The 24,465-nt window shown below is 49.0% G+C and overlaps 1 protein-coding gene across 2 annotated transcripts in view; it reads left to right on the forward strand.

The window, feature by feature from the left end:
• CCDC13 (coiled-coil domain containing 13) overlaps positions 1 to 24,465 on the forward strand; it is a 55,050-nt gene that overhangs the window by 3,403 nt on the left and 27,182 nt on the right. For both annotated transcript variants that reach the window (XM_036080260.2, XM_078072889.1), the window contains exons 2-7: positions 10,449 to 10,675; positions 12,727 to 12,875; positions 16,816 to 16,958; positions 18,569 to 18,658; positions 22,970 to 23,086; positions 24,280 to 24,384. In XM_036080260.2, coding sequence (XP_035936153.1) covers positions 10,455 to 10,675; positions 12,727 to 12,875; positions 16,816 to 16,958; positions 18,569 to 18,658; positions 22,970 to 23,086; positions 24,280 to 24,384 — 825 coding nt within the window. In that variant the 5' untranslated portion in view covers positions 10,449 to 10,454. The remainder of the gene's footprint in view (positions 1 to 10,448; positions 10,676 to 12,726; positions 12,876 to 16,815; positions 16,959 to 18,568; positions 18,659 to 22,969; positions 23,087 to 24,279; positions 24,385 to 24,465) is intronic.

The raw sequence follows: 24,465 nt of genomic DNA on the forward strand, positions 1-24,465 counted from the left end.
TCTTAACAGTAGTGAAGTCTTCCTATCCATGAACATGGAATATTTATTAAGTTCTTCTTTGATTTATTTCATCAGAGTTTTATAGTTTTCCTCATACAGATCTTTTACATATCTTGTTAGATGTATACTAAAGTATTTCCATTTTTTATGTGAATGTAAATGGTGTTACATTTAAATTTCAATTTCTAGTTGCTCTTTGCTGGTATGTAGGAAAACAATTGACTGTTGTTTATTAACCTTGTGTCCTACAACCTTGCTATAGTTGTTTTTTAGTTCCAGGATTTTTCTTTTTGTTCTTTTTTGCTGATTCTTTAGGATCTTCTATATAAACAATCATGTCATCTGAGAACAAGACAGTTTTATTTTTTTTCTTTCCAGTCTATAATGGTTGCTTTTCCTCTCCCACTACCAGAAGCAGGAGCAGATTTTCCTCTGATTTTCACAGTTAGAATCTGGTAGGGTTCCTGGGGGTAAAAATCATAAAAGTATGAGGGCCCCCAAAGGACTAGACTCTTTGGAGTTTTAAAACTGCAAGCTAGTCCACACCGAGCCCTCAACAATTCAATTACAGGTTAGTGTGTCTACTGATATTGACTCTAGTTGTAGGCTTCTGCTCCCAGTAAACTGTGATTCTCTGTATTCACCTGACTCTCCAGTTTTCAGGGAGCACTTTGCCCTGTGACCTCCATTGTCTAATGATTCTGAGTTCCACTAATTTCCAGTTTTTGATTTTTAGTTTAGATTTTTTTTCTTATTGTGAGGATAGGAATGACAGCTTCTAAACTCTTTACATGTCGGAAGTTCTGCTCGGCTTTAACTTTTGAAACTCTCTGCACCTCCACTTCTACTAAAGTCCAGAGCAAGTAACAAGACCCTGGTCATGTCCCAGAGCACCACATGTAGAAGACACAAATGTTATTAAGATGGATTTTATTTTTTTTTTTTTTTTAAAGATTTTATTTATTTATTTGAGAGAGAGAATGAGATAGAGAGCATGAGAAGGGGGAGTGTCAGAGGGAGAAGCAGACTCCCCGCCGAGCAGGGAGTCCGATGCGGGACTCGATCCAGGGACTCCAGGATCATGACCTGAGCCGAAGGCAGTGGCTTAACCAACTGAGCCACCCAGGCGCCCTAAGATGGATTTTAAAAGAATGCTTGTCTAAGCACTTGTTACAATTACTTATAAATAGCATGTTCACAGATACAGCTGGTTACCAAAGATGGTTGGACTAAGAAAGGCCAAATTCATTCACTTTTCCAGAAATATTTACTGAGCACCTACTGTGTGCCAAATACTGTTGCAGGTTTGCAATACGACAATGAACAAAATAGATTAAAATGTGCTCTCTCAGGTAGCTTACATACTAGTTGGAGAACATAGATGATAAATAAGTAAAATGTTCTGTATATCAGACGGTGAAAAGCGTGATGGAGAAAAATAAATGTGGGCAGGGGAGAGGGAGTTCAGGGGATGGAAGCAGGGGAAGGGAATGCAGTATTAGGTAGGGTGGGCAGGGAAGGTATCCCTGAGAAAATGCCCTTGGAATAGACACCTGTCTACCTGTCTGGAGTGGGAGAGGAAAAGTAACCATTACAGGTTGGAAAGGAAGAAATAAAACTGTCTTGTTCTCAGACAACCTGATTGTCTGTGTAGAAAATCCCAAAGAATCAACAACAACAACAAAAATCCTGGAACTAAATATAAGTACCTTGGGAAGAACATTCCAGCAGAGGAACAGCCAGCAGAAAAGTCTGTGAGTTTGATGCATCCTTGATAATGAAAGATGGGTTGGCAGAGGGACCAGATTACACTGGGCCCTATTTTTATGCTGAGGTGGGCATGGTCTGACCTATGTATTAACAGGGTTACTCTGGCCAATGTGTTGAAAAGAGACCATGGGTTTGGGGGCAAGGGCAGATGTAGGGACAGGAATTAGGAGGCTACAATAAGGATCAGGAGGTGGGAAGTGCTCAGGTTCCAGGTATATTTTGAATATAGACCAAGAGAATTTGCTGATGGATTAGATGTGCTGGGGCGGGGGGAGTCGAAGGCACTGATCATTAGAGGCCTTGCCATTTTTCATTTTGCCACAGAACCTTCACACATGCTGTCCTTTTAGCCCAAATGCTCCTCTTCTACTTAACTCTTACACATACCTCAAGTCTCAGCTCACTTCCTCGGGATTGCTGTCCTGGATTCCCCAGACTATGTCAAACTCCCTGATAGAGACTCTCAACCCTATGTATCTCCTTCAGAGCATCCCAGTGATCATTTTATGTTTTTTAATGTGATCATTTGATCAATGTCTGGCTCCTCCACCAGACTATAAGTTCCATAAGAAGAGATCCATCCATAGCTCTCTGTGCGATGCCAATACATATTTGCTGAGTGATCTTTAATCCATGTTCTACAGGACCAAATGAAATCAAGTTGAGTGTCCTTAGTGCTGTTTGCTCTAAGGCCAAAATTGCTGCTGTGCTTCCTTTATTCATTCATGGCACACATGTTAATTTAGCACCCACTGCATACCCATGCTGGCTTATACTGCAGAGACAAGATTCAGAGATTAATGTAACAGTTTCTACCTTGAGGGTAGGTAGAAGGTGACAGAAAGTCTTCCATTCTTTCATCTGGACTCCCCAAAATATAAAGAACAGGCATCTTTGCTCCCGTTTTTAATGTATACCAACCACATTGTCATGAACTAGTCAGGAATCAGGGAGGGCCAAGAGGTGTTTTTGAAAAATTTAGCTTTGGCATTATTGTTATTTGCTTTTATAAAGTATAAGTTTTCCTTTCTGCTTCATGGGAATCAGCATCCCCAACTGAGATCCATGTTGTCTTTGGTCAAGGGTCTACCTTGATTTGTAATTAAGTTGTTTAGGAAGAGGACGAAGAATGTGGCCTGGGGCCCATCTCAGGAGGTCCCTGGCATCCCCCCTTCAGCTGCCCCTAACTACAGCTTCCAGTCCCCACAGCTTCTGCCCTGATCAGCCCACCCTGCCTCTTCTTTGCTCAGACTCACCAGTCTGTCCCCATCCCTACCTGGTAATGTCTGCTCACCTCTATCTGCTCCTGGCCATCTCTTCTTCCTCCGTTGTCCCCTTCCTTCTCTCCCACCTCCTTCCCAGCCTCCTGCTCACCTTCTCCCCACTGTATTTTGTCCATACCCCAGTCTTGGACTCCTGAGGCTCCAGTTCAGGCTGCTCTTCTGAGCTGCAGACGCACCCAGCGTCTCCATGTGGAAAGCCTAGGGAGTCTCAAACTCAGCAGTGCCCGGCACCAGGCTTGCCTGCAGCTTGGAAAACTCTTCTGCCTGGACCCACCATCTCCCCAGCCACTCAAACCCAAACCCGCTAGACTCCCCCTCTCCTTCTAGGCTGCACTCTTTCCCCCCATCTCTTCCATATGGCACCATTCCTGTTCCCCATTCTCCATCCCCACTGCCACAGCCTTGATTCAGGACCATGTTCCTTTCAGGAAACATCCTCCCAGGTAGGCTCCTTTGCCTCCAGCTTCACAAAATGCAAGTTTGATCCTGTCTGTGCCCTCTGAACATCCCCAGCATCCTCAGGATGAAGTTTAGGCTCCTTACTTGGGCCAGATAAGGCCTTCTTTCCAGTCCCTCCCCAAACCTTTGCCCTTTCCTCTGGCCATCCTGAGCCTTTCTCAGTTCCCCACACTCATCACATTCTCTCTGCAAATGCTCTTCTTCTGGCAGGACAGCCCTCTGCCCCACCACTCCTGGCACCCCTTTTCCCCACCCTAAGCCAGTTTCTTCAGCACTCAGCTTCAAGCTGACTGGGGTGCTGCCTCTCCTGCAGGTCTCCCCAGCTTCTCAGACCACTTACCTCCCCTCATTCTCAGGCCTAGCTCATCTTTAGATTCACCTGGGAAACTTTAAAAATAGACAGATGCAAAACATAAATAAATAAACTAAAAAATAAATGAAAATAGATGCCCAGGCCATAGCCCAGACCAACGACATCCAAATCTCCACTAGTTGCTGGCTTAGCACAGAGTCGGTGCTAATGGCCTGGGGGCTGATGCAGACCAAAGGTGCCCTGTCAGTGCAGATATGCTGTCTGTCTCCCACAGGCTTGGCTGGGTGGAGGACACCCCATTTCGTATGAGGAGAAAGAGAATAAGAGCTAAACTGTCAGGAGAGCTTCTGTGCCAGGCGCTGTGGCACACACTTGCCATGCATTCCCTCATTTACTCCTGACAGCCCCCCTGTGGAATATATAATGATTATCATCCCATTTTACAGATGGGGAAACTGAAGCACAGATATTAATTTGCCCAGGAAACAGTGTGCATCCAAGAAGTACCTGTTCCCCAGTGACTTCAAGTGCACATCAGGAATAGCAAAAGGCTTTACATGTTACTCTTTGTTTATTTATTTACTCAGTCATTCATTTTTTAAGTTTTTTTTTTTTTTAAATTGTAGTTGACACAATGTTATGTTAGTTTCAGGTGTACAATATAGTGATTGGACAAATCTATACGTTATGCTGTGCTCACCACAGTAAGTGTAGCCCCCATCTGTCACCATACAATGCTATTACAGTATCATTGACTACATTCCCTGTGCTGTACCTTTCATCCCGTGACTTATTCATTCCATAACTAGAAGTCTGTACCTCCCACTCCCCTTCACCCATTTTGGCCATCTCCCACCCCCCTTCTCTCTGGCAACCATCAGTTTGTCCTCTGTATCTTTCATTCATTTTTTCCCCTTCATCCTTGAGCACCTGCTACACTCATTCAATGGCAGTTCTACAAATAGTTGAAGGCCCATTCTGGGCAAGATGCTGAGAATTAAAAAATAAGGCATAAGACCTCTGCCCTTAAGAGTCCTCTTAGTAAAAGGAAGGAATAGAAACAAAGTCATAGATAATTATAATACATTGAGTAAGTTAAGGGACACCCAGGGGATTCTAGGAGTCCACAGAGTACCCCCAGGGGAATCCTAAAGGCTAAACAGGAGTTTATGGGAAGCAGAAAGGGTCGGGGGGAAAAGCCTGGGAGGAAGGCATCCCAGGAAGGTAGAGCAGCTGAAGCAAGCCTCTGAGATGCCTCCAGGCTTGAGCCTAATGCTCAAGGAGTCACAAACCCAAACATCTGCTGGGGCTGATGGGAAACGAAAGTGGGTGAATCCAACAGGTGTAAGAGAAAGAACAGCATTTATGAGCAGTGATACCAGGAAGCTGATGTGCTGGCTGCAGCATCTGGGAGTGGTGGGGGTGGTGTTGAGTGGGAAGAGCATAGCCTGCCCAGAGGGAACTCCTTCTGCCCAGCAACTGCTATTCATGCGGGGCTATGGACCCAGCATGGCCAGACCTGTAAACTTTTGAAAAAGAACTTTTGAAAAAAATCTGGATTTAATTGAAATCTACAGATCTTTGAATGTTGGCAACAAATTCAAATCCTCATAGAGCATTCTGTGAACGTTAAATAAAAATGTGGGATGGACGCCACCTTCGGGCCAGCCAGAGTGGCCTCCATGAGTCCTGGCAGGGTCTTGGAGAGGTAGGAGCCACTTAGATCTGGTTTTAGAAATGTCCCAGATGGTCATATGTGGTATAGATTAGAGGTACCAAGACAAGACCTGGGAGCTAAGATGGGAAGCAGGCAGCCAGAGAGATGGGGAGGCACTAGGAGGATACTGGGGTGAGCAGGCAGGAGATAAGGTGCAGAAGAGGTGACCTTATGATGTGAAGGAGTGGCTGTGGAGGCTAGAGGCTGCCAAGTCATGGGGCTGGGTCACTGCAGGCCCAGCAGCCAAGGAAGGCTTTCTGCTGATGGGTCACAAGCATCACTGTGAAGGACAGGAAGCATCTGGGTGTGGGGCAAGATGAGGAGGAAGGGAGTTCCCAGGAGAGACCACCAGGAAGGGAGAAAAAATAATATTTTGTTCCTACCAATGCATAGCTGACAAAGTATCTTGACACACACACACATACCCCCCCTGCTTTGCATTTGTCCCTCACAGAATATCTATGGCCTCCCTGTCATCATCTCCTGCTCACTGAAGAGGGATTGAGACCCAAAGAGGTCTAGAAACACTCTAGACTCACACAGAGCCAAGTTCACCCTGAACCCTTGGTGCTATCTCAGCTTGGGCCAGGCTACTTGTACAGTAGCCCAGACCAGCATGTCCAACACCCAGGCTGCTCCCTGACCAGTGACCTCAGAATCCCTGAGTGTGGGACCCAGGCACCAGTATCTTTAAAGCTCCCCAGGTGGTTCCAGTACGCAGCAGGGGTGGGCACTGCTGCTTTATATGCTAGGCACAGCTTCCACGTTGCTGTTGACCCAGAATGATTATTAATAGCGCTCCCTCTCACTCTCCAAGGTGACCCAGTTTGGAAAATGAAGTATATGATTGTCCCTGCTTACAATCTACAGAAATAGGGAATCACAGGATAAACTGATTTTTAAATTCTTTAGTTACATTTTCAAATAATAGGCTCAATAGGGTTTTCTTCAATCTCTAGACACTTTTTCAGGTGAAATTCCCCTAAATTGGGTTGGCAAGCTAAGGCCCCAAAGCCCAAATCCAGCTCACTGCCTGTTTTTGCAATAAAGTTTTATTGGAACACAGCCACACCCACTCATTTCCGGCTTATCTAGTGCTACTTTCTGCTACAACAGCAGAGCACAGTACTTACAACAGAAACCATACAGCCCACAAAGCCTAAAATGTTTACTATCTGGCCCTTTACAGAAAAAGTCTGATTTGCCTGTTTATAACATTGAGTCCAGTTGTTAAGTTACATTATATCCCTGGGTGTCCCAAAAGATGGGTTGGGAAATGGAATGACTAAGGTCAACCACGCCAGCAGTCAGCCATGCCTCTGTGACTGACCCCCAATAAAAACCCTTTTGTTTGTTTGTCTGCTTGTTCAATAAAGTCTGAGTGGAGACTTATCTACAGCTGCCACACATTCAGCAGAGGTGTCCAGGGGTTCCTGTAGTTTGAGGGTCCCCAAGACTATCCTCAGTTTCCACGATTTGATAGAAGCACTCGCAGGACTCAGAAAAGCTGTTATATAGTTATGACAAAAGGGTACAGATTAAAATCAACAAAGCAGAAAGGCACATTGGGCAGAGTCCAGGAGACACGAGGCACAAGGTTCCAGTTGTCCTCTCCCAGTGGAGCCTCAGGAACAGTGCTTGCTTCAGCAATATGCATGAACATTGGCAGCCAGGGAAGCTTACCCAAGCCTTGGAGACCAGGGTTTTTACTGTGGGTCAGTCACACAGGCATGGCTGACTGCCTGCATGGCTGACCTTAGTCATTCAATCTCCCACCTCTTTAGAGGTCAAGCTGATACATGGCGTGGCCCAAGGCCCCCATCATAAAATCACATTGTTAGTTAGCATAGACCATCTGGAGTGGCCCAAGTCCCCCAGGTAAAGAAGGGCATTGTTGTCAGGCAGGATATACCAAAGACTTAGAGGTTACCTCCTAGGAGCAGGTCAAGGGTCAAACCTTTCTTTGGAATAGGCAGGGTGTGGACAACCCAGACGTGATGAGTTAATTCTTTACTGCATAGTTCCTCTTATGGGCCGAGCTACCTGGTAAGGAATTCCAAGGTAACACCAGCGCCTCTTTTACTGCAACAGGCTCAAGGTCGGACTGCAGGCTCAGGCCTCGGCACACCCCAGCCACCTGGGCAGCGCTAACACAGCCCCATGCCTGGTCTCCACCCAGACTTATTAGATTGAATCCTCCAGGGCTGGGGCCTGGACATCAGTACTTGTAGATTGTATCCCTAGAGATTCAATACTGAGACAGGTTTAAGAAGCCCTCGGTATGGGCTCTGGGACCACCCCTGTGGACAAGGTGGAGATAAGTACAGTGGAGAGGTGTAGATGCAGGGAGGATGTTCTTCCTAGAGGGTCAGGAAAGGATGTGCTACTTAGGCCGGGCCTGGGGGAACCAGCAAGGTTTAAGTCAGAGGAGGGGGAGATGGAGAGATAGAGGAGCAAGGGGACACTAGAGAGGACAATAGGCTGGAAGGAGAAACAGAGGCTTAATCCCCCAGAGCCTTAATCCCCCAAAGCCTTTAATGCCACTGGACTTGGTTTTGTGGCTAAAGGGCATCTAGTGAGGCTCTTTGGTGCTGGGCGTGTCAGGCTCAGAGTTGTGTTTTAAAGAAAGTAGTCCCTTGGCCAATGCAGGCTGGACTATAAGTAAGGTGGGAAGAGGGAGAGGACAGCCAGGGCAGTAGGGACCTGCTGAGCAGTCCTGGGAACAGAACCATCCATCATTAGTTCACCAAATACTCATTTCATGCCTGCTACACACCAGGCCCCATTCTAGGCACTGAGGGCCCAACAGTGAACATCACACAGTGCCTGCTATTGTTGGGCTGGCAGACAGGGAGAGAAGCAATCAACAAACATACAGTGTGTCAGGTAAAGCCAAGTGCTGTGGAGGAAGGTACCACAGAATAAGGAGTGTGGGGAGTGAGAGTAAGAGAACTTTCTACAAAAGAAGAGTGCAGAGGCCTCTCTGATAAGGTGACATTTGAGAGAAGTGAGTAAAGTGGACGTTGGCTGGTGGAGGGGTGGGAGAACATTCCAGGGAGAGAGAACCACAAGTGCAAAGGCCCTGAGGTTGCCATGAGCATGATAGTGAGAGCGGTATCAGTGGTGCCGGAAATATGGGGGTAGATGTGAAGACATTTATGGAGAATCAACAAGATCTATGACTAGTTGGATGGTGGGAGGATGATGTGACTTCGGTTTGGTTTAAGGCAGGGGTGCTTAACACTTGCTACGCTTTAAAATCATGTGGGGACCATTTAAAAATTCCAGTGTTCATGCTCTATTATTCTGTTTATCTGGAGTTCAAAAGTAAACAAAACCACCCAGAATGTAAGCACATAACACAATTTAAAACTGGGCAAAAAAATATAAATAGACACATCACAAAAGAAGATAGGCAAATGGCCAGTAAGCCCATGAAAAGATGCTCAATATAATTTGACATCAGGGAAATGCAAATTGAAAGCACACTGAGATACTACTACATACCCACTAGAAAGACTAAAATTGAGACTGACCATACTAAATGCTGGCAAGGATGTGGAGCAACTGGAACTCTCATACACTGCTGGTGGGAATGGAAAATGTGACAGTCACTCTAGGAAACAAGTTAGCAGTTTCTTATAAAGCTAACATAAGTTTACCACCTAACCTGGCATTTCCACTTCTATGTATTATCCAAGGGAAATAAAAAAGAACATATGTTCACACAAAGACTTTCTTGTATATGAATGTTCATAGCAGCTTTACTCATAATAGCCGACAATGGAAAGAGTTCAGGTGTCCAATAACAGGTTAGTGTGTGAGCAAACTGTGATATATCTACCCAATGGGGTCCTACCCAACCATAAATAGGAATGAACTAATGATGCATGCAACAACACGGATGAATCTCTAGAAGGTAGTACTAAGCACACACACACACACACACACACAAACAGCAAAACAAAACACAGAACAAAACAAAAACAAACCACAGACTACCTACCATATGATTCCAATTATATGAAATTCTAGAAAAGGCAAAACCATAAGTGACCAAAAGCAGACCGGAGTTTGCCTGGGATTGGAACTGGCAGGGAGACTGACTGCAGAGGGGCACAGAGGAACTTTTTTGGTGTGAAAGAAATGTTCTACAGCGATGGTGGTGGTGGTTTACACAAGTATATGTATTTGTCAAGACTAGTTTTCACACATAAAATGGCATATTTTAGTGTCAATGAATTATACTTCAATAGAGTTGATTAAAAAGAAAACAAAACTCATCTTTAATGGCAGAGTTCAGAATAGTGGTTACTTGGGGGAGGGGGGACACCTGCCTGGAAAGGGCACAAGATTGCCCTGCTGGGGGACAGGAAGTACCCTATACCTTGATCTGGGTGGTCACCACAGGGATGTATACTTATGTTAAGATTCATTGAGCTGTACACTCAGGATTTATGTACTTTACCATGTATAAATTATACTTAATTTTTAAAAAGTAATGATGTCTGGACCCCACTCCCAGAAATTGAGATTTAATTGGTCCAAGGATGTTGTGCCCAAGCTTTGTTATATTTTAGGGGCTCCTAGGAGAGTCTAATATCCAGCCAGAGTTGAGAGCCACTGTTTTTAGAGACAGAAAGGAGGGCAGTGTTGAGTCTCAGCGCTGGGGAGTATTCTGACGCCTTTGCAGTCTGGTGGCACATTCAGGGCTGGGGAGGATGCTCAGCTCAGATTTGGCTTTTAGGGGATTTGAGGTGAGGGTGGGTCTTCTGAGCTTCTATATGGACACCACAAGGCTAAGCTGGGTCCTCCAGACTTGGAGCCTGTAGACAGAGCTGATTTTGTGCTGAGTACTCTCGGGAAATGTGTACTTGGTGGGGTTTGCTTCTTTTCCTACTCCTAGGGCAAGATGGCAGCAGATGAAGGTGCACAGGACACCTTACGTCTCCAGTTCAAGGCCATGCAGGAGATGCAGCACAAAAGGTTACAGAAGCAGATGGAGAAACAGAAGGAAAAGGAACTGAGCCTCGAAATCAAAGTCGATGACCAAAAAGAGCCCTTGGAGATTTCCGATGGCCTCAGCCTTCTCCAACCTGGGGATCAAAACTCGAAAAACAGCTTTGAGCAGAGGTAAATGCAAGTTTGAACTCTCCCAGGAGCACTGGAGGGAGGTAAGGAGGGAGGGGGCGAACTGATCACAGACCACTGGGCAATCAGGTTGACCAGATGTGTGTTTACAAGTTGAGCCACAGAAGTTCTGACACAGGTGGTCAGACTTGGGTCTGATAGATCTGTGCTCCTATGGATATATTGGTATAAACTGTATTTAAAAATAATTTAAAGTCAAATGGAAAATTTGAAGCTCATCAGGGTGTAGTTTATTCACTTGAATTTTCTTATTCAGTCTCTCTTTCATGAAAATTGTGTTTGGGTTTCTGAGGAGCTGGTTGGCTAACTCTGATGGTTCATAAATGATCATTGCTCCAAATTCTCATCTGGGATCATTCTCCTATGCCAATTTCCCTTTCCTGACACATAACAACCCATAAACATACCTGTGTAAAGAAGCTCATGATGGGTTCCTTGGTTCTTCCATGGTGAAAAGGTTGAAAGGAGTCCAGAATCTTCTCATTTTGCTCTAAATTCAACAATGTCACAGATGCATGTTGAGTTATACTTGCTATTAGAAGCAGAAGGCTATGTTGATACAAAATTCTCTGCTAATAAAAAAAAGAAAAGAAAAGAAAGAAAAAAGAAAGAAACCACAATAGTTGTTGAGTTGTCTCTTTGCTTCTGGTTTGGCCCAGAATCTATCTTCTCCATTTTCAGGTTCTACTTTTTATGGTTTCTCAATTTTCAAAATATTCTACTAAAAAATGCTAACTGGGAAAAACATACAGGTTGCTCAATAATTGAAAAAGTTCCTATGGCTCCTAAATATTAGCTCTAAGTTAATCCCAGACCTATTTCCCAGTGATCTTTCCCCAAATCAGAGAAACTGGAATTGGTGGAGACTTGAGCCATTGGTAGAATACCAACACTAATGATAATATCAGGGGCCCCTGGGTAGCTCAGTTGGTTAAGTGTCCAACTCTTGATGTCGGCTCAGGTCTTGATTTCGGGGTTGTGAGTTCAAGCGCTGCGTTGGGCTCCATGCTGAGTATGGAGCCTACTTAATAATAATAATAATAATAACAATGATAATGACAATATCAGCTGTTACATAATAATTACTGTTCCCTCTAACTTCTGTAACTTTCTTGCTTCCCCGCACACCTGTCCCTAGGGAGCCCATTCCGTGCCTCACAGTAGAAGTGATCACAGGCCCATCAGTCACATGTTTCTCATGTTTTAAAGTGCTGAAGAGAGCCTGGCAAGACAACTTATAATAAACAAAACCAACAACCTGCTCTGATTTTCTGTCAGGGTTACCTGAAACCTAGAGGCCTAGCCTTAAGACTTAGGCAATTCCTATTTGGTCTTCTAATATGTGTGTATATATACATATATGGAGTTCTGACTATCAATGTCCTTCTGAGTATCACTTTAGGTGCATGTCACAAGCTTTGATGTATATTGCTGCTGCAGTCATTCTGTTCTAAATGCTTCATAATACACATTACAATTTCTTCTCAACCCATATATAATTTAGGAGAGTGGTTTTTGTTTTTTTTTAGTCTCAGACAATGGGTTTTGGGGTTTGTTTTTTATTTTAATTTTTGCCACATTTTTTTACTATTGATTTCTAATTTTAGTCAATTGCCATTAAAGAAAATGGCCTGAATGATTTCCACTATGTGGAATTTGCCAAGATTGCCTTTGTGGCCTATAATATAATACATTTTTATCCATGTTCCATGGATGCTTGACGGAGTATGAATTCTTGGAGAGGGGCAGTCGGTTATATAGCCCTCTCTTAAATCCACAGTAAACAATGTTATTCAAACATTTTCTCTCCTTTCGTGTGTGTGTGTGTGTGTGTGTGTGTGTGTGCGCGCGCGCACGCGCGCGCACTCAGTTTTGAGAACAGTGTGTTAAAATCTGCTCATTGACATTTTTCTATTTCGTACAGACCAGTCCTTACCACCACCTAGTGTCCGACCAGATACAACACACCTGGGCGGGGGAGACCTGACTCCCGCTCATCATCGGTCCCTGTAACTCTGCCTTCGCCCTTACAGGATGCTTGAAGATGAGATTGCACACCTTCGAGAGCAGCTCAGGGAGACGGTGGATGAAAATGGGCGATTGTACAAGCTGCTGAAGGAAAGGGACTTTGAAATCAAACATCTCAAAAAGAAAATAGAAGAGGACAGATTTGCCTTCACAGGTAGCTCCAGCGTGGCCGCAGCAGTCCCTGCCTGGAAGTCCTGGTAGCTGGCCCAGCTGCTGTGGAGCCCCCTGCGCAGGGCAAACAGCAGGTTCCAGAGGGCAGGTGCTCAAGAGAGAGTGCCAAGGGTCAGCTGTGGTCAGTCTTGTCCAGATGAGTCCTGGAAATGAAGGAGCGGGTGGAGGAAGAGAGCCGGCCAAGGAGGCCAGCGTACCAGGAAATGGGAGCACATGAACAGCAGGGACAGTCTGCAGGCCTTCTGGGCAGTATTGATGGCCCAGCTAGGACTCACGACAGGGGTTCTCCATGGATGCTAGCTGCATGTCGTGGGCCAGCAGGGTCCATTTGATCTTGCTGCTCAGGCTCAGACATTATATTATGGATGTGAAAAAGCCCCAGTGGCCTTTACTGGCATTTACTCCACAGCACTCCAGAAAAGTGGATGGGACAGGGAAGGTAGCTGTTCTAAGGGGATTTCCTAGGACCCAGTAGGGTCTAGAATGGGGCTTGGCCCTTGAGGTCTGGGCTGGACTTTGGCTCTGTTGGTAGGGACGTTGGCCTATGGGCCTGGAGATGACCTTAGCTCTGTGGGTGTGGGCTGGACATTGGCTCTGTGGTTATGAGCTAGACCTTGACCCTAAAGATCTGGTGGGGACGTTGGCCCTGACTGTCCTCTGCTCTACATAAACCCATTGAGCAATTCCCAGGTAGCTGACTAAACCAGAAAATTGGTGTAACTGATCACAGATAACAGCGGGCCACAGCCGGCATCAGCCAGAGCGTCCCTCCCCGCCTTTGAGAGCCAGTCTCTTTAAGGTTCGGTGCATGCAAAGCACCAGAACTGAATGAAAAAGCAAAGGGAACTTGGTATCCTAAAGGCCCTTGGTAGCCTATTGTGTCTCCCTCCATTCTTTGGGCCTTTTCTGTCTAAAACAAAAACCGCACTGAGGAAAAGGACTTGGGAGACATAGAAACACACCCCGCCTGGCTCGGGTTCAGATGTGGAAGGGCAGCTTGCCCTTCGGCAGGGCTGTAGAGAAGCCGATGAGCTACAGGGGGAAGCAGGAGATGCTTCCTCACGCCCGGAGACTGGGGACCCGGGGGCCCCTCCCTCCTGCCCAGCCTGTCCCATGCTCTCTCTTGTCGTCTCTGCCAGCCTGCTCATGGCCTCATCTGATTGCCTAACTCTTCCTCAAGACCTCTTGAGTCCAGTCCTCGCTGTGCAGTCCCCATTTCTGATTTCCAGCATCAAGTTTGGAAGAGAAAAGTCTGACGGGCCTGGTGCATGTTTTTAGACCAGGCCACAAGTGATGGGCTGCTGACAGCTGATGGACTGGGTTTCCTTTGGCTGGATTTTTAGTGATTGCTTTAATTCTGTTGTTTTTTTTTTAAAAAAAAAACAACTATTTCTTTGTATGAGTTTTTGGTGATTGCTCAGGTGATCACAAAATACATAACTTTTCACAGTCTACTTAGAATTAGCATTTTCCCACTTCAAGCAGAATGAAGGAACTACCACGCTATCGGTCCCTTTGCCCTCCCCCACACAGTGCAGCTTTTATATGTGTTAGATCTCTGTATATTGAAAATCCCAACAGACAATGTTATAATATTTGCTCTCAATCATTACACATAAAGAGCCTAAGGAGACAAAAATAGTCTATTATATTTACCCACATATTTAGCATTTTTGTGCTTGTCCATTCACTGCTGCCCCCTTACCATGGGGTTGCAGCTTCAAGAGTAGGGCTTGGGAAAACAAAAAAAAAAAAAAGAGGAAGAAGATTTTTCTTGTTTTCTCTGAGTCCCCCTTCCTGCCCTTTAGACTAGAGAGGGCCTAGGGGCGCCTGGGTGGCTTAGTTAGTTAAGCATCTGCCTTCGGCTCGGGTTGTAATCTCAGGGTCCTGGATTCAAGCCCCACGTCTGGCTCTCTGCTCAGTGGGGAGTCTGCTTCTTCCTCTCCCTCTGCCTGTCTCCCCAGCTTGTGCTCTCTCTCTCTCTCTCTTACTCTCTGAAATAAATAAATAAAAATCTTTTAAGAAAAAATAGACTAGAGAGGGCCTCTCTTGGACCTCTTCATGATGTCTAGTTCTGGGATTTTTGAGTCCTGGAAGGAAAACATAACCCAGAAAACTCGCTGCTGGGCCCCGTGTACTTCTAGGTCGCGCTTCCCTCCCCATGTTCTGAGCCCTTTCTCTTGAAGCGTCCCTGGCCTCTTCAGCAGCCAGGAGGTGGCCAAGGGCAGCTGCCCTAGTTGCCGTACTCAGTGCCTGGCCAGGCCAGCAGCAGCAAGCCCGGGCTGAGTTGCTCTGAAAACCATCAGGCATCCTTGTTTACCTTCCACCAGTTGTCACTCTCAGGCTGTTCTGAGGCTCATGATGGTCGTATTAAAAAGCAGGCCTAGGGAGGTGTCTCTGCCAGTTACCCATTGCTGGAGTGTCAGAAGCATTCAGAGAACCTCCAGACCCTCTGACCGGATCTGCTTTTGCACAGCTGGGCCGGGGGTTCTAACGCCACCTAGTCAGTCAGTAGCCAAGCGGGCTAGCTCCCATTGCCAGCCATCTGCACAGCCCCATACCATTCAACCTCCCACATTCACACCCTTCCAGCTACCTCTTCCCCAGCCTCCTGCCCTTGCCCACTGTGTTCCAGCTACTCTGCCTGCCAGATGGTCCTCAGATACTCCAAACATATGCCTGCCTCTGGACCTTTGCACTTGCTGTGTCCTCTTCTTAGAATACTCTTCCTAGTTGAGAACACTCTTCTTGATGGCTTGACCCCTCACTTCATTCATCCAGGTCTCTGTTCACATGGACCTCCTCAGACAGGCCTTTCCTGACCACTCCATCTAAAATAGCATCACCCATCCCTCTCACCCTCTTGCTCAACTTCGCTTTATTTCATAGCATGTAGTCCTCCCAATCATTGGAATACATATTTATTTGTTTTTGTTGTTGTTGTTGTTGTTTAAAGATTTTATTTATTCATAAGAGACAGAGAGAGAGAGAGAGGCAGAGGGAGAAGCAGGCTTCCTGCTGAGCAGGGAGCCCAACGCGGGACTCAATCCCAGGACGCTGGGATCATGACCTGAGCCAAAGGCAGACGCTTAACCATCTGAACCACCCAGGCGCCCCATATTTATTTGTTTTTTATTATCTGTCTCCCCAGCTACAATGTAAACTCCGTAAGTCTTTTTTATTCACCGTTAAATCCCTAGTACAGAGAGTGCCCAATATTTGGTGAAGCCCAGTAAATATTTACAGATGGATGCGTGCGTTTGTACTGACTAGATGTCACCACAAAACTCTGTGTAAGAAACCAGCACATAATGTCAGCAGCGTTCAGCAGGAAGCATCAAACATCTGGGGTTAATTGGGGCTCAGCAGATCTAGACCAGGCCCGGCTAGGGCAGTTCAGCCTTGTTCCACGTGTCTCTTCCTCTTCCTGGGACCAGCCAGCTGGCCTGGCTGTGTTCTTATGGAGTTGGCACGAGTGAAAAGAGGGGGAGTTAACTACCCAAGTGCTTTGCAAGCCTCTACCTGTGCCTTATCTGCTAACAACCCATTGGCCAAACAAGTCATTGGCTGAGCCAGAGTCAGGCAGGCATAGAAGGGTTGAGAGGGTACCTATTGGCTGGAGGGCACGGCAGAGTCATAGAGCCTAGGGTGTGGATGTGTAACCCTGTCACTGAGGAGGGCATGAAGAATTGGGGCAATAAACTTCTATCCCATAGAAGTAAAATTTACACTTTGCAGAGTGGCTGCATTTCTACTCATTGGAGTTGGGTTTCAGGGTTCCCAGGTATGCAGTCACTCCCCTGAGCCTCTGCCCTTTCCGGAGGGTTCTAGCTTTTAAAACCCCAGGGCCATTGGTAGTGTGGCATGAGTTTGATGTGTGGGCCTGTGTGTTTCCCTGACCTCGCTGTTTTCCTTCATCGTAGGCACAGCCGGTGTGGCCGGGGATGTGATTGCCACCAAAATCGTCGAGCTGTCCAAAAAGAACCGGGTGCTGACGGCAGAGTCAGAGGGCGCGAAAAGCAGAGTGAAGCAGCTGAGCAATCGTGTCCAGGAGCTGGAGCAGGAAGTGAGGGGCCTTGGTCATTCCTGCCTCTAGAGGGGACTCCCAGGACCCTGGGCCACTCCTCCAGAGAGGGAGTCACACTTAGATGCTTTGGGTCCTTCTGAAGGGCTTGTGGGTCAGTGTTTGCAAAGAGTTCCTCAGTCTTTGTCATGTCCTGAGAGGGGGGAAAGTGTGTCAGGAAGCAAGGGGGACACAGCGCGGGGAGGCAGCCGTCAGAGTGGTTAGGACACAGATCCTAACCTAATCTAACCAGGAGCCTGACCTGGGTGTGAATCTCAGCTCCGTCACTGACCTGCTTTGTGACTTCGAGTAGGTTATAAATGCGCTGTGCCTCAGTTTCCTCCATCTGACACATAGCAGTAATAACAGTACTCACCCTAAGGTTTTTCTGACCATCAAGAGACATAAATGTAAAACGTTTCGACCTGTGCCTGGCATGTAGCAAGCACTAGATAAACGTTCGTTACCTACATTAACAGGGATCCTTGCTAGTGTGAAGCTAGAGCCAGGAGCACTCCAGCAGCTGGTCTCACTCTTGCCCATCTTCCTCTTTCTGCTGCCCCCCTGCCCTCCCACAGCTAGTCACAGACCCCCAGTCTTGCAAGGACACAGCCCGAGCACTTCATGGTGCCTTCGGGGCTGGGATGGAATCCACAGGCTAGAGAGGACCTATGTAGCTCCCTTATATGGCTGAAGAAGCTGGAGCTTGAAGAGGGTAGGGGGCTTTCTCGAGTCACACAGCACGTGGTGGTGCTGCATTGCTATTTCAATTCTGTTGCCGTCTGCAGGCCTCCCCAGATGTTATGCTGGCCATTGAATTAGAACTTCTTTATTCTATAACAAATGGTTTGAGAAGCACCTCAAGCTCTGTGCCAGGCCCTGTGGGGGGAGCGAAATAGGCATGGGCCTTGCCCTCTTCAGGGGCAAACCCAGCACCCAGGGCCTCTTAGAGAAGGGGCGTTTACAGTGGGTCCCTGGAGGGTGGGAAGGGGCCACACTGGGAAAGGTGGGGGACAGGCCCCCATGCAGAGGGACCGGCAGGCGCCAAGGTCCTGAGTGGGGAAGAAGGTCTTAGAGGAAACCCAGGTGGCCAAGAGTAGAGGAAGATGAGGTCAGAGAGGTGGGAGGGCAGGCCACCCCGGCCTTATCAGACATGGTCTGGTCTTTGTGTGAACAATCAGGAAAGCTTTAAAGGGGCAGTTGGCTGTCTGTATGAAACACTAGGCTTGGCTCCAGGCCATGAGCCCATGTGGCAGGTTTCTTAGCATCTCTGACCCTGTCTTCTTATCTACCACATGAAGTCCATTATCCCTTTACGCTACTCCTCCCAGATTGTGGACAGAGCTCCAAGATACAGACCACGGCTACAGTATTATGTATGAAGCTGTTAGTGAATCCTAGTATGTGACTGGGGAGTGGGGCAGACCATCGATCAAACCCTCTCCCACTGAGAGCAGTTTGTAGGGGAGTGTTCTTCCGTTAATGGTCCTAAAGTGAGCTGGAAGGTGAACCAGTGAGATCAGTAACCACACCCTGCGGCGGCATGAGCACTGCACTCAGGTACCACAGTTGCTAAGCAGAATCCAATATTAAGTGCAAGGTTTGCTTTTCAGCTGCAGGCGGCCCTGGCCAGGCTACCAGCCAATGCGGCCACCGATGCGGGAGCCAAAGCGTCGAGGGCTCAGATGGGAGACAGAGCCTTGGTATGAATTCTCGTCTGTGCTGGGGAGTCTGTGGGCCTGGGCCTCCCGTCCTCTATGGGAGTGTAGGCGCCTCCGTCCAGGGTCCACCCCATTGCTATGCCAAGCCCACCAGTGCAGCATCCTCAGCGTGGGCATCAGGGAACAATAACCAAGTCTGTGGCCTGAGGCCAGGAATGCCCCAGTGGAGGCCAGTGAAGGTCTAACTCTGATTCAGTCCCCAGAGAGGGAGAACAGGAAGGGCTGGAGGACCCTGGAACCCTAGAATTTCAGGACCAGCGGGGAAGGCCTGGTCCAACTGGCCTCCAACTGTCAGCCCAGCTGCATCCTTTACAGCATCCTCACTGGGGAGACATCCAGCCCCTTACTTTCCCCAGGGACAAGGAGCTCACTCCTGCCCAAGAGAGCCCTGTTGGGGGTGGGGGTACATTTCATATTGTGAGAAGTCTTCCCTTTGTGGAACTCCAAATCTACAAAGTCAAAGTGACTATTGGGAATGCAGCTTGTTCCCCAGATTCCATTCTACTCGGCCAGTGAGTAGGGCCTGGAACCCAGGAAATGAGGATTGGGGCTTCACGAAAGGAAGGCAGTCTGACCCTGTGGGCTACCAGGGAGGGGCACCGGGCCCATGCCAGATGATAAGTAGCCTCAGAGTCTTAAAAACAACCCAGGAGACCTCCCCAGGGGTGTTCTTGGAAATAGAGGGAGTCAAGCCTTAGGACTCCCTGTTCAGTGCTCCTTTTCTAGCTCCACCTCCCTTTGCCTACAACTCAGGGTCAAGCCACCTCATGCCTGACTTGGGGAGAATTCAGCCCTCAGTCTATAGTGATAGTTTCCTAGGGCTCCAGGGGGGCGAACCTAGTGGGGTGAAGGCTAGTCTTGTGTAACCCTGTCTCATTGCTGGGGAGGTGATAGAGGGGCTCTGCCCTTGGCAGGCGCTGTTCTGTAGGACCTTTTCTCGCTCCAGGGGACACTGATAAGCTGCTCCCGGTTTATCCAGAACACTGAGCATTGCCATGTCCCTGACTAGGCTGCCATTAATGGGAGGCTGCTTGTTCAGTCACTTGTTGAGCGTGATAGGATTTTCTGAGCCCTGTGAAACAGGGAATCAAAGACAGGGCCTCTGTCCACAGGGGAGCCCAGGAGGGGAGATGAGTAGCCACACCGAAGGAAGGAGGGGGACAGGGCCTTCAGAAAGAGCCCCAGGGCCTCAGAGTTCACAGAGAGAGCACACCCTCCCTGTGAGGCAGCTAGGAGGTGGGCTGGAGGAGGGGGTCCTGAGGTGGGCCTTGCTGGAGAAAGGGGGATGGGGGAGGGCCCTCCAGCAGAAGCAGTACAAGCTGAGGCTGAGAGGCCGGGCAGCACTAAGTATTCCTATTCTGTTTGCTAGCTGCGTGTGGGCTGGACAGTGTTTGCCCGCAGCCCAGGGCCTGCAGGGGGGAGAGGAGGGAAGGGGAATGTAAGCCAAACAAGGCTAGGGTGGGGTGACCCACGGAGGGCGGCCTTGACTGGCGGCTGGAGCTGGGGCACTCAGCTTTGCTGGTAGGCTTCTGCCAGAAGAGCGGGTAATGGGCATTAAGCCTCCGTTCAGCAGTACGGTGCGTTTTCCAGGGCACTTGGGATCGGAGAGAGAACAAAAGCAGCCTTCCCCCTCACTACACCATTCAGGGTAGCCCAAGCCTGAACCACACTTCAGAGGCCTGCGCTCACGGCACGCTCTGGCCCCGGGCGCCAAAGCGCATTCCGGAGTGGAGCTGAATGCCCCGTCTCCACTCAGCACAGTCGGCGTGGGGCTCCCAGAGGCTGTGCTGCAAGAGCATTGGCATCGTCTGTTCCCCTTGGACTGCGTTTCATTTAGTCCCTCAAAGAAAATGGCCCAGGGAAGGGGAGGGTTAGGCCCCTCCTCAAGTCCCCCACAAAGCCCGTGGAATTTCGCTCTGGGCAGAAGCAGCTCTGAGATGGCAGCGACGTGGGGTTGGCCCCATGTCCAGGAGGAGAGGACTGGGGGCTTGGCAGAGCAGAAGACCAAGAAGTGGACGGCACTGGCTAGCCCTCAGCCCCCTTTGCCAGCTACCCCAGGCCAGGCTAGGCGCCCCCCTCCGGCATTGCCCTGTCAGAATCTGCCCCAAACAGCATCCTTCATACGTACCTCCTCTCAACATTCACAGGCCCCCTGGGCACTGGTGTTAATATACCCCTATTTTTACAGATGAGGAAGCCAGGCGTGGAGAGGGGAGTCATTGCCTGTGTCATAGATCCGGTCCCGGATGCGTGCTCTTCCCGGGCTTTGAGCAGGGTCACGGCCGTCACGTGGGACGCTCATAAACACAGCCCCTGCACCACCACCTGTCAGGGCCTGCGGGCCTCGTGCACCCAAGACCCAACCGGCAGGGGGTGTTGCTTCTCAGTCCGGACACGTGCAGAGTTAGCCCCTTAGCTGGGGGAGGACAGGCATCCAACAGCAGGGAGAAGGAATGGCAAGACGCCAGACAGGGGGAAGGACACGCACACACACATGCACACACACACTTTTTTTTAAAGATACATTTGTGTTTTATATAAGTTCCCAGTTTATACTCTGTTCACATTGGGTATTCTGTTTAGCCTCATGGTGGTGCTGTGAAGAAGCAGGACAGAGAAGGATTCTTTACCCATTCCATAAATGAGGAAACCAGATGGGGTCAGACTTCTTGGACTGTGTGTCTGGTTCCCGTTTCCTTCCCCAGTGGTTTTCGCCTGGGCTGTCCACAACCTCTGGGGACCGGGGAACTTCCCAGACCCAGTCTCCGTGGACCTGCCTTCCGCGCCAGTGTCCCCAGGAGATTCTGTGTGTGCCTGCTGAAGACAGCTCAGAAAGCCACTGCAGCACCTGCCCGGCTTCCAGAAGTGCAGCCCACCTGGTCTGTCGGGCAGGAGCAGACGGTCTTGGCATCATGGCCTGATGGGCTGCTCAGCCCACCCGTGATGCCTGGGTGCCAGAAACAGCTTCAAGTGGGAGAATCAGCTAGGGCAGGGGAAGGACCGGGCTTCTTCTAATCTGACTCATGTCACCCCCAACATACTGTGTGCCCTACGGCAAGTTACCCCCCCTCTCTGGGCCTTATTTTCATCACTTACATTGCCTTAATGCAGGCAATGACTCCCCTCTCCAAACCTGGCTTCCTCATCTGTAAAAATAGGGGTATATTAACACCAGTGCCCAGGGGCCTGTGAATGTTGAGAGGAGGTGTGTATGAGGGATGCTGTCTGGGGCAGATTCTGACAGAAGGCATCCCTTTAATGCCAACCTTCTGTGAGCCTCAGAAACTTCTCCTGAAGACTGAGAAATGGATGGCACATTTGAGAAAAATTTACATCCAAGTAGTTTAAATCAAACATTATTAAACAACAACAACAAAAAAGACACTGCTAAGAGTTCCAGCAGGCAGAGTTTTTGTGGTTGCTGCAGTTCTTCAAGCCACGGAAATGGAGCATTTGGCGATGAAACTGGGTCCTTGTTTCTGTTGAGTGAGCTCATTGCCAAGAAAGGGAGCTCAAGGAATAAGCTGATGGTTTCAGAAGGAGGCCCTGAGTTAGGAGGGTCGTTGGGGGTTGCCTTCTGTGATGGAACTAGCCTCCTCTTTATTCTTTTTTTTTTTTTTTAAGATTTTATTTATTTATTTGACAGAGAGAGACACAGCGAGAGAGGGAACACAAGCGGGGGTGTGGGAGAGGGAGAAGCAGGCTTCCCGCTGAGCAGGGAGCCCGATGTGGGGCTCGATCCCAGGACCCTGGGATCATGACCTGAGCCGAAGGCAGCCGCTCAACCGACTGAGCCACCCAGGTGTCCCTAGCCCCTCTTTATTCTGAGTGGAGATGGTTTAGCTGTGGTGGCAGCCTCCAGACCTCAGCAGAGAGTGCCCACGCCTAGGAAGTGTCTGCATGGTGTGGAGCCTGCAGGCCTCCTCCCGGGGCTCCCCCTCTGTGGCCACCACCTGCATCCCTGGATGTGCAGTGCTCTGAGCGAAGGGCTTAGGCCCCCGAGGTGGGTTGCCAGGATTCATGTCCCTGCTCCACCTTTCCTAGCCAGGTCCCCCCGCCTCAAGCCAAGGGGAGTCCCCCTCCACCAGCCTCTGCTTTGCATCTGGAAGGGGCTGACAACAGAACCCACCCCCTACCCCCCCACCCCCGCCAGAAGTTCGTGACGAATCAGTGAGTTGCTGCACGTGGAGCACATAGCCCAGTGCCTGGCATAGCCCTGGCTGTACGGAGTCACGATTATCGTTATGATTTCGGCAACAAGTGACCACTCTCTCCTCTCTCCTGCCCAACTAGCCAGAGACCCCAGAGGTGAAGGTCTTGCAGGACAGGCTGACGGCCACAAACCTGAAGATGAGTGACCTCCGTAACCAGATCCAGTCTGTGAAGCAGGAGCTCCGGATGGCCCAGAAGGTATTCCAGAGCCAGGGGTCAGGGGTTCTTGTCTGGCTGGGATTGGGAAGAGCATGGCCAGGACAATGGGTTCCATTCAGGACCAGCAAGTGCTTGGCCCCGTGAGCATCATGCTCTGGGGCAGGGTCCAGATCCGGTAACTTCCGTCTGTCAGCCCTTCCTACAGTGGGGTTGCTGGCTGCCTGCGGGGCCCTTGTGGTGCCTTCCCCCGCCCTGGACAGAGGAGGGCAGCCCTCTACTCAGGGAGAGTCCTGTAGACTGCTTGTGCTCCGTGCACCCTAGTAGATCCTAGTAGATCTCTCCTTAATAAGCCACCTTGGACTTGGAAGCCTGCCAAGACTTGCCTCCTGCCCTTTGCTGTCTGTAATATTAGAAAATGAATAGGTTGTTTGTGTATTAAAGGCCCTTTTCAAAGGAAAATACTCAGACTTGGGATGCAGGCCCAGCTGGTTCATTATTTATTTTTATTTACATAGTGAATTCTCTGGCATTTGTCTTCCCTGCTGGAACCACTCAGACTAGCCAAGATTTCCAAAACAGTGTTCTATTGTGGAAACAAGCACCAGAGACTCCGGACGCTAGATTGGTTCCCGTGACAGGCTTCAGAGGGGCTCAGGGCACCAGCTGGTGTGTTTTGTTTCCACCTCAAAGCCTTGAGGTAGGGCCTGCACCCCACCCTTCAGCAGCCACAATGTTGGACCCTTCTGGAATCAAACCTCCCCAACTGATGTTTGGTGGTCCCCCCCCTTGCTGCACTCAGACATGGCCCCTAGTCAGTGGCTTTTCACAGAGGGCAAGGCCCTGGGGCAGTGTACTTCCTGTAGCCATCCAGAAGGATCTCAGTTCTCAGTGGCAGGTGAACAAACTGAGGAAGCAGATTTTGGTCAACTTTGTGGTTCACTCATCCCAGAATATGTCAAGGGCGGAAGGCCCCATCTGAACACTGTTGGCAGTTCCTCACCTGCTGGAAGCAACACTAAGAAATGCGGGGGACGAGGGGATCACTACTTTCCCAGGGGCCACTGCTCTGAGAGCACGGTCAGCTGGCCTTGGGGCAAGAGGAAGGGGTACAGGCGGGGGCCAGGCCCTCTGGGAGCCCCACGCACCCAGCACCGCCTCTAAGGATACACTGGTTTTAGGGTTCTGGTGGGGGCCCTCTCTCCTGGCCTCACTGAAGGCCCTCCCTTTTTCAGGTTTTGACCAGTGAGGTCGGGGAAGATGTGAATGTCCAGCAGCTCCTGTCCTCCCCGGGGACCTGGAGGGGCCGGGCTCAACAAATTCTCGTGTTGCAAAGCAAGGTGAGCGAACTTCTTCTGGCCCTGAACACAGGGCTTGAAATGCCCCAGAGAGGTGGCACCACCCCACATGAGAGACGCAGA

Source organism: Halichoerus grypus, chromosome 1, assembly GCF_964656455.1.
Source record: "Halichoerus grypus chromosome 1, mHalGry1.hap1.1, whole genome shotgun sequence".
NCBI classification, from domain to species: domain Eukaryota; kingdom Metazoa; phylum Chordata; class Mammalia; order Carnivora; family Phocidae; genus Halichoerus; species Halichoerus grypus.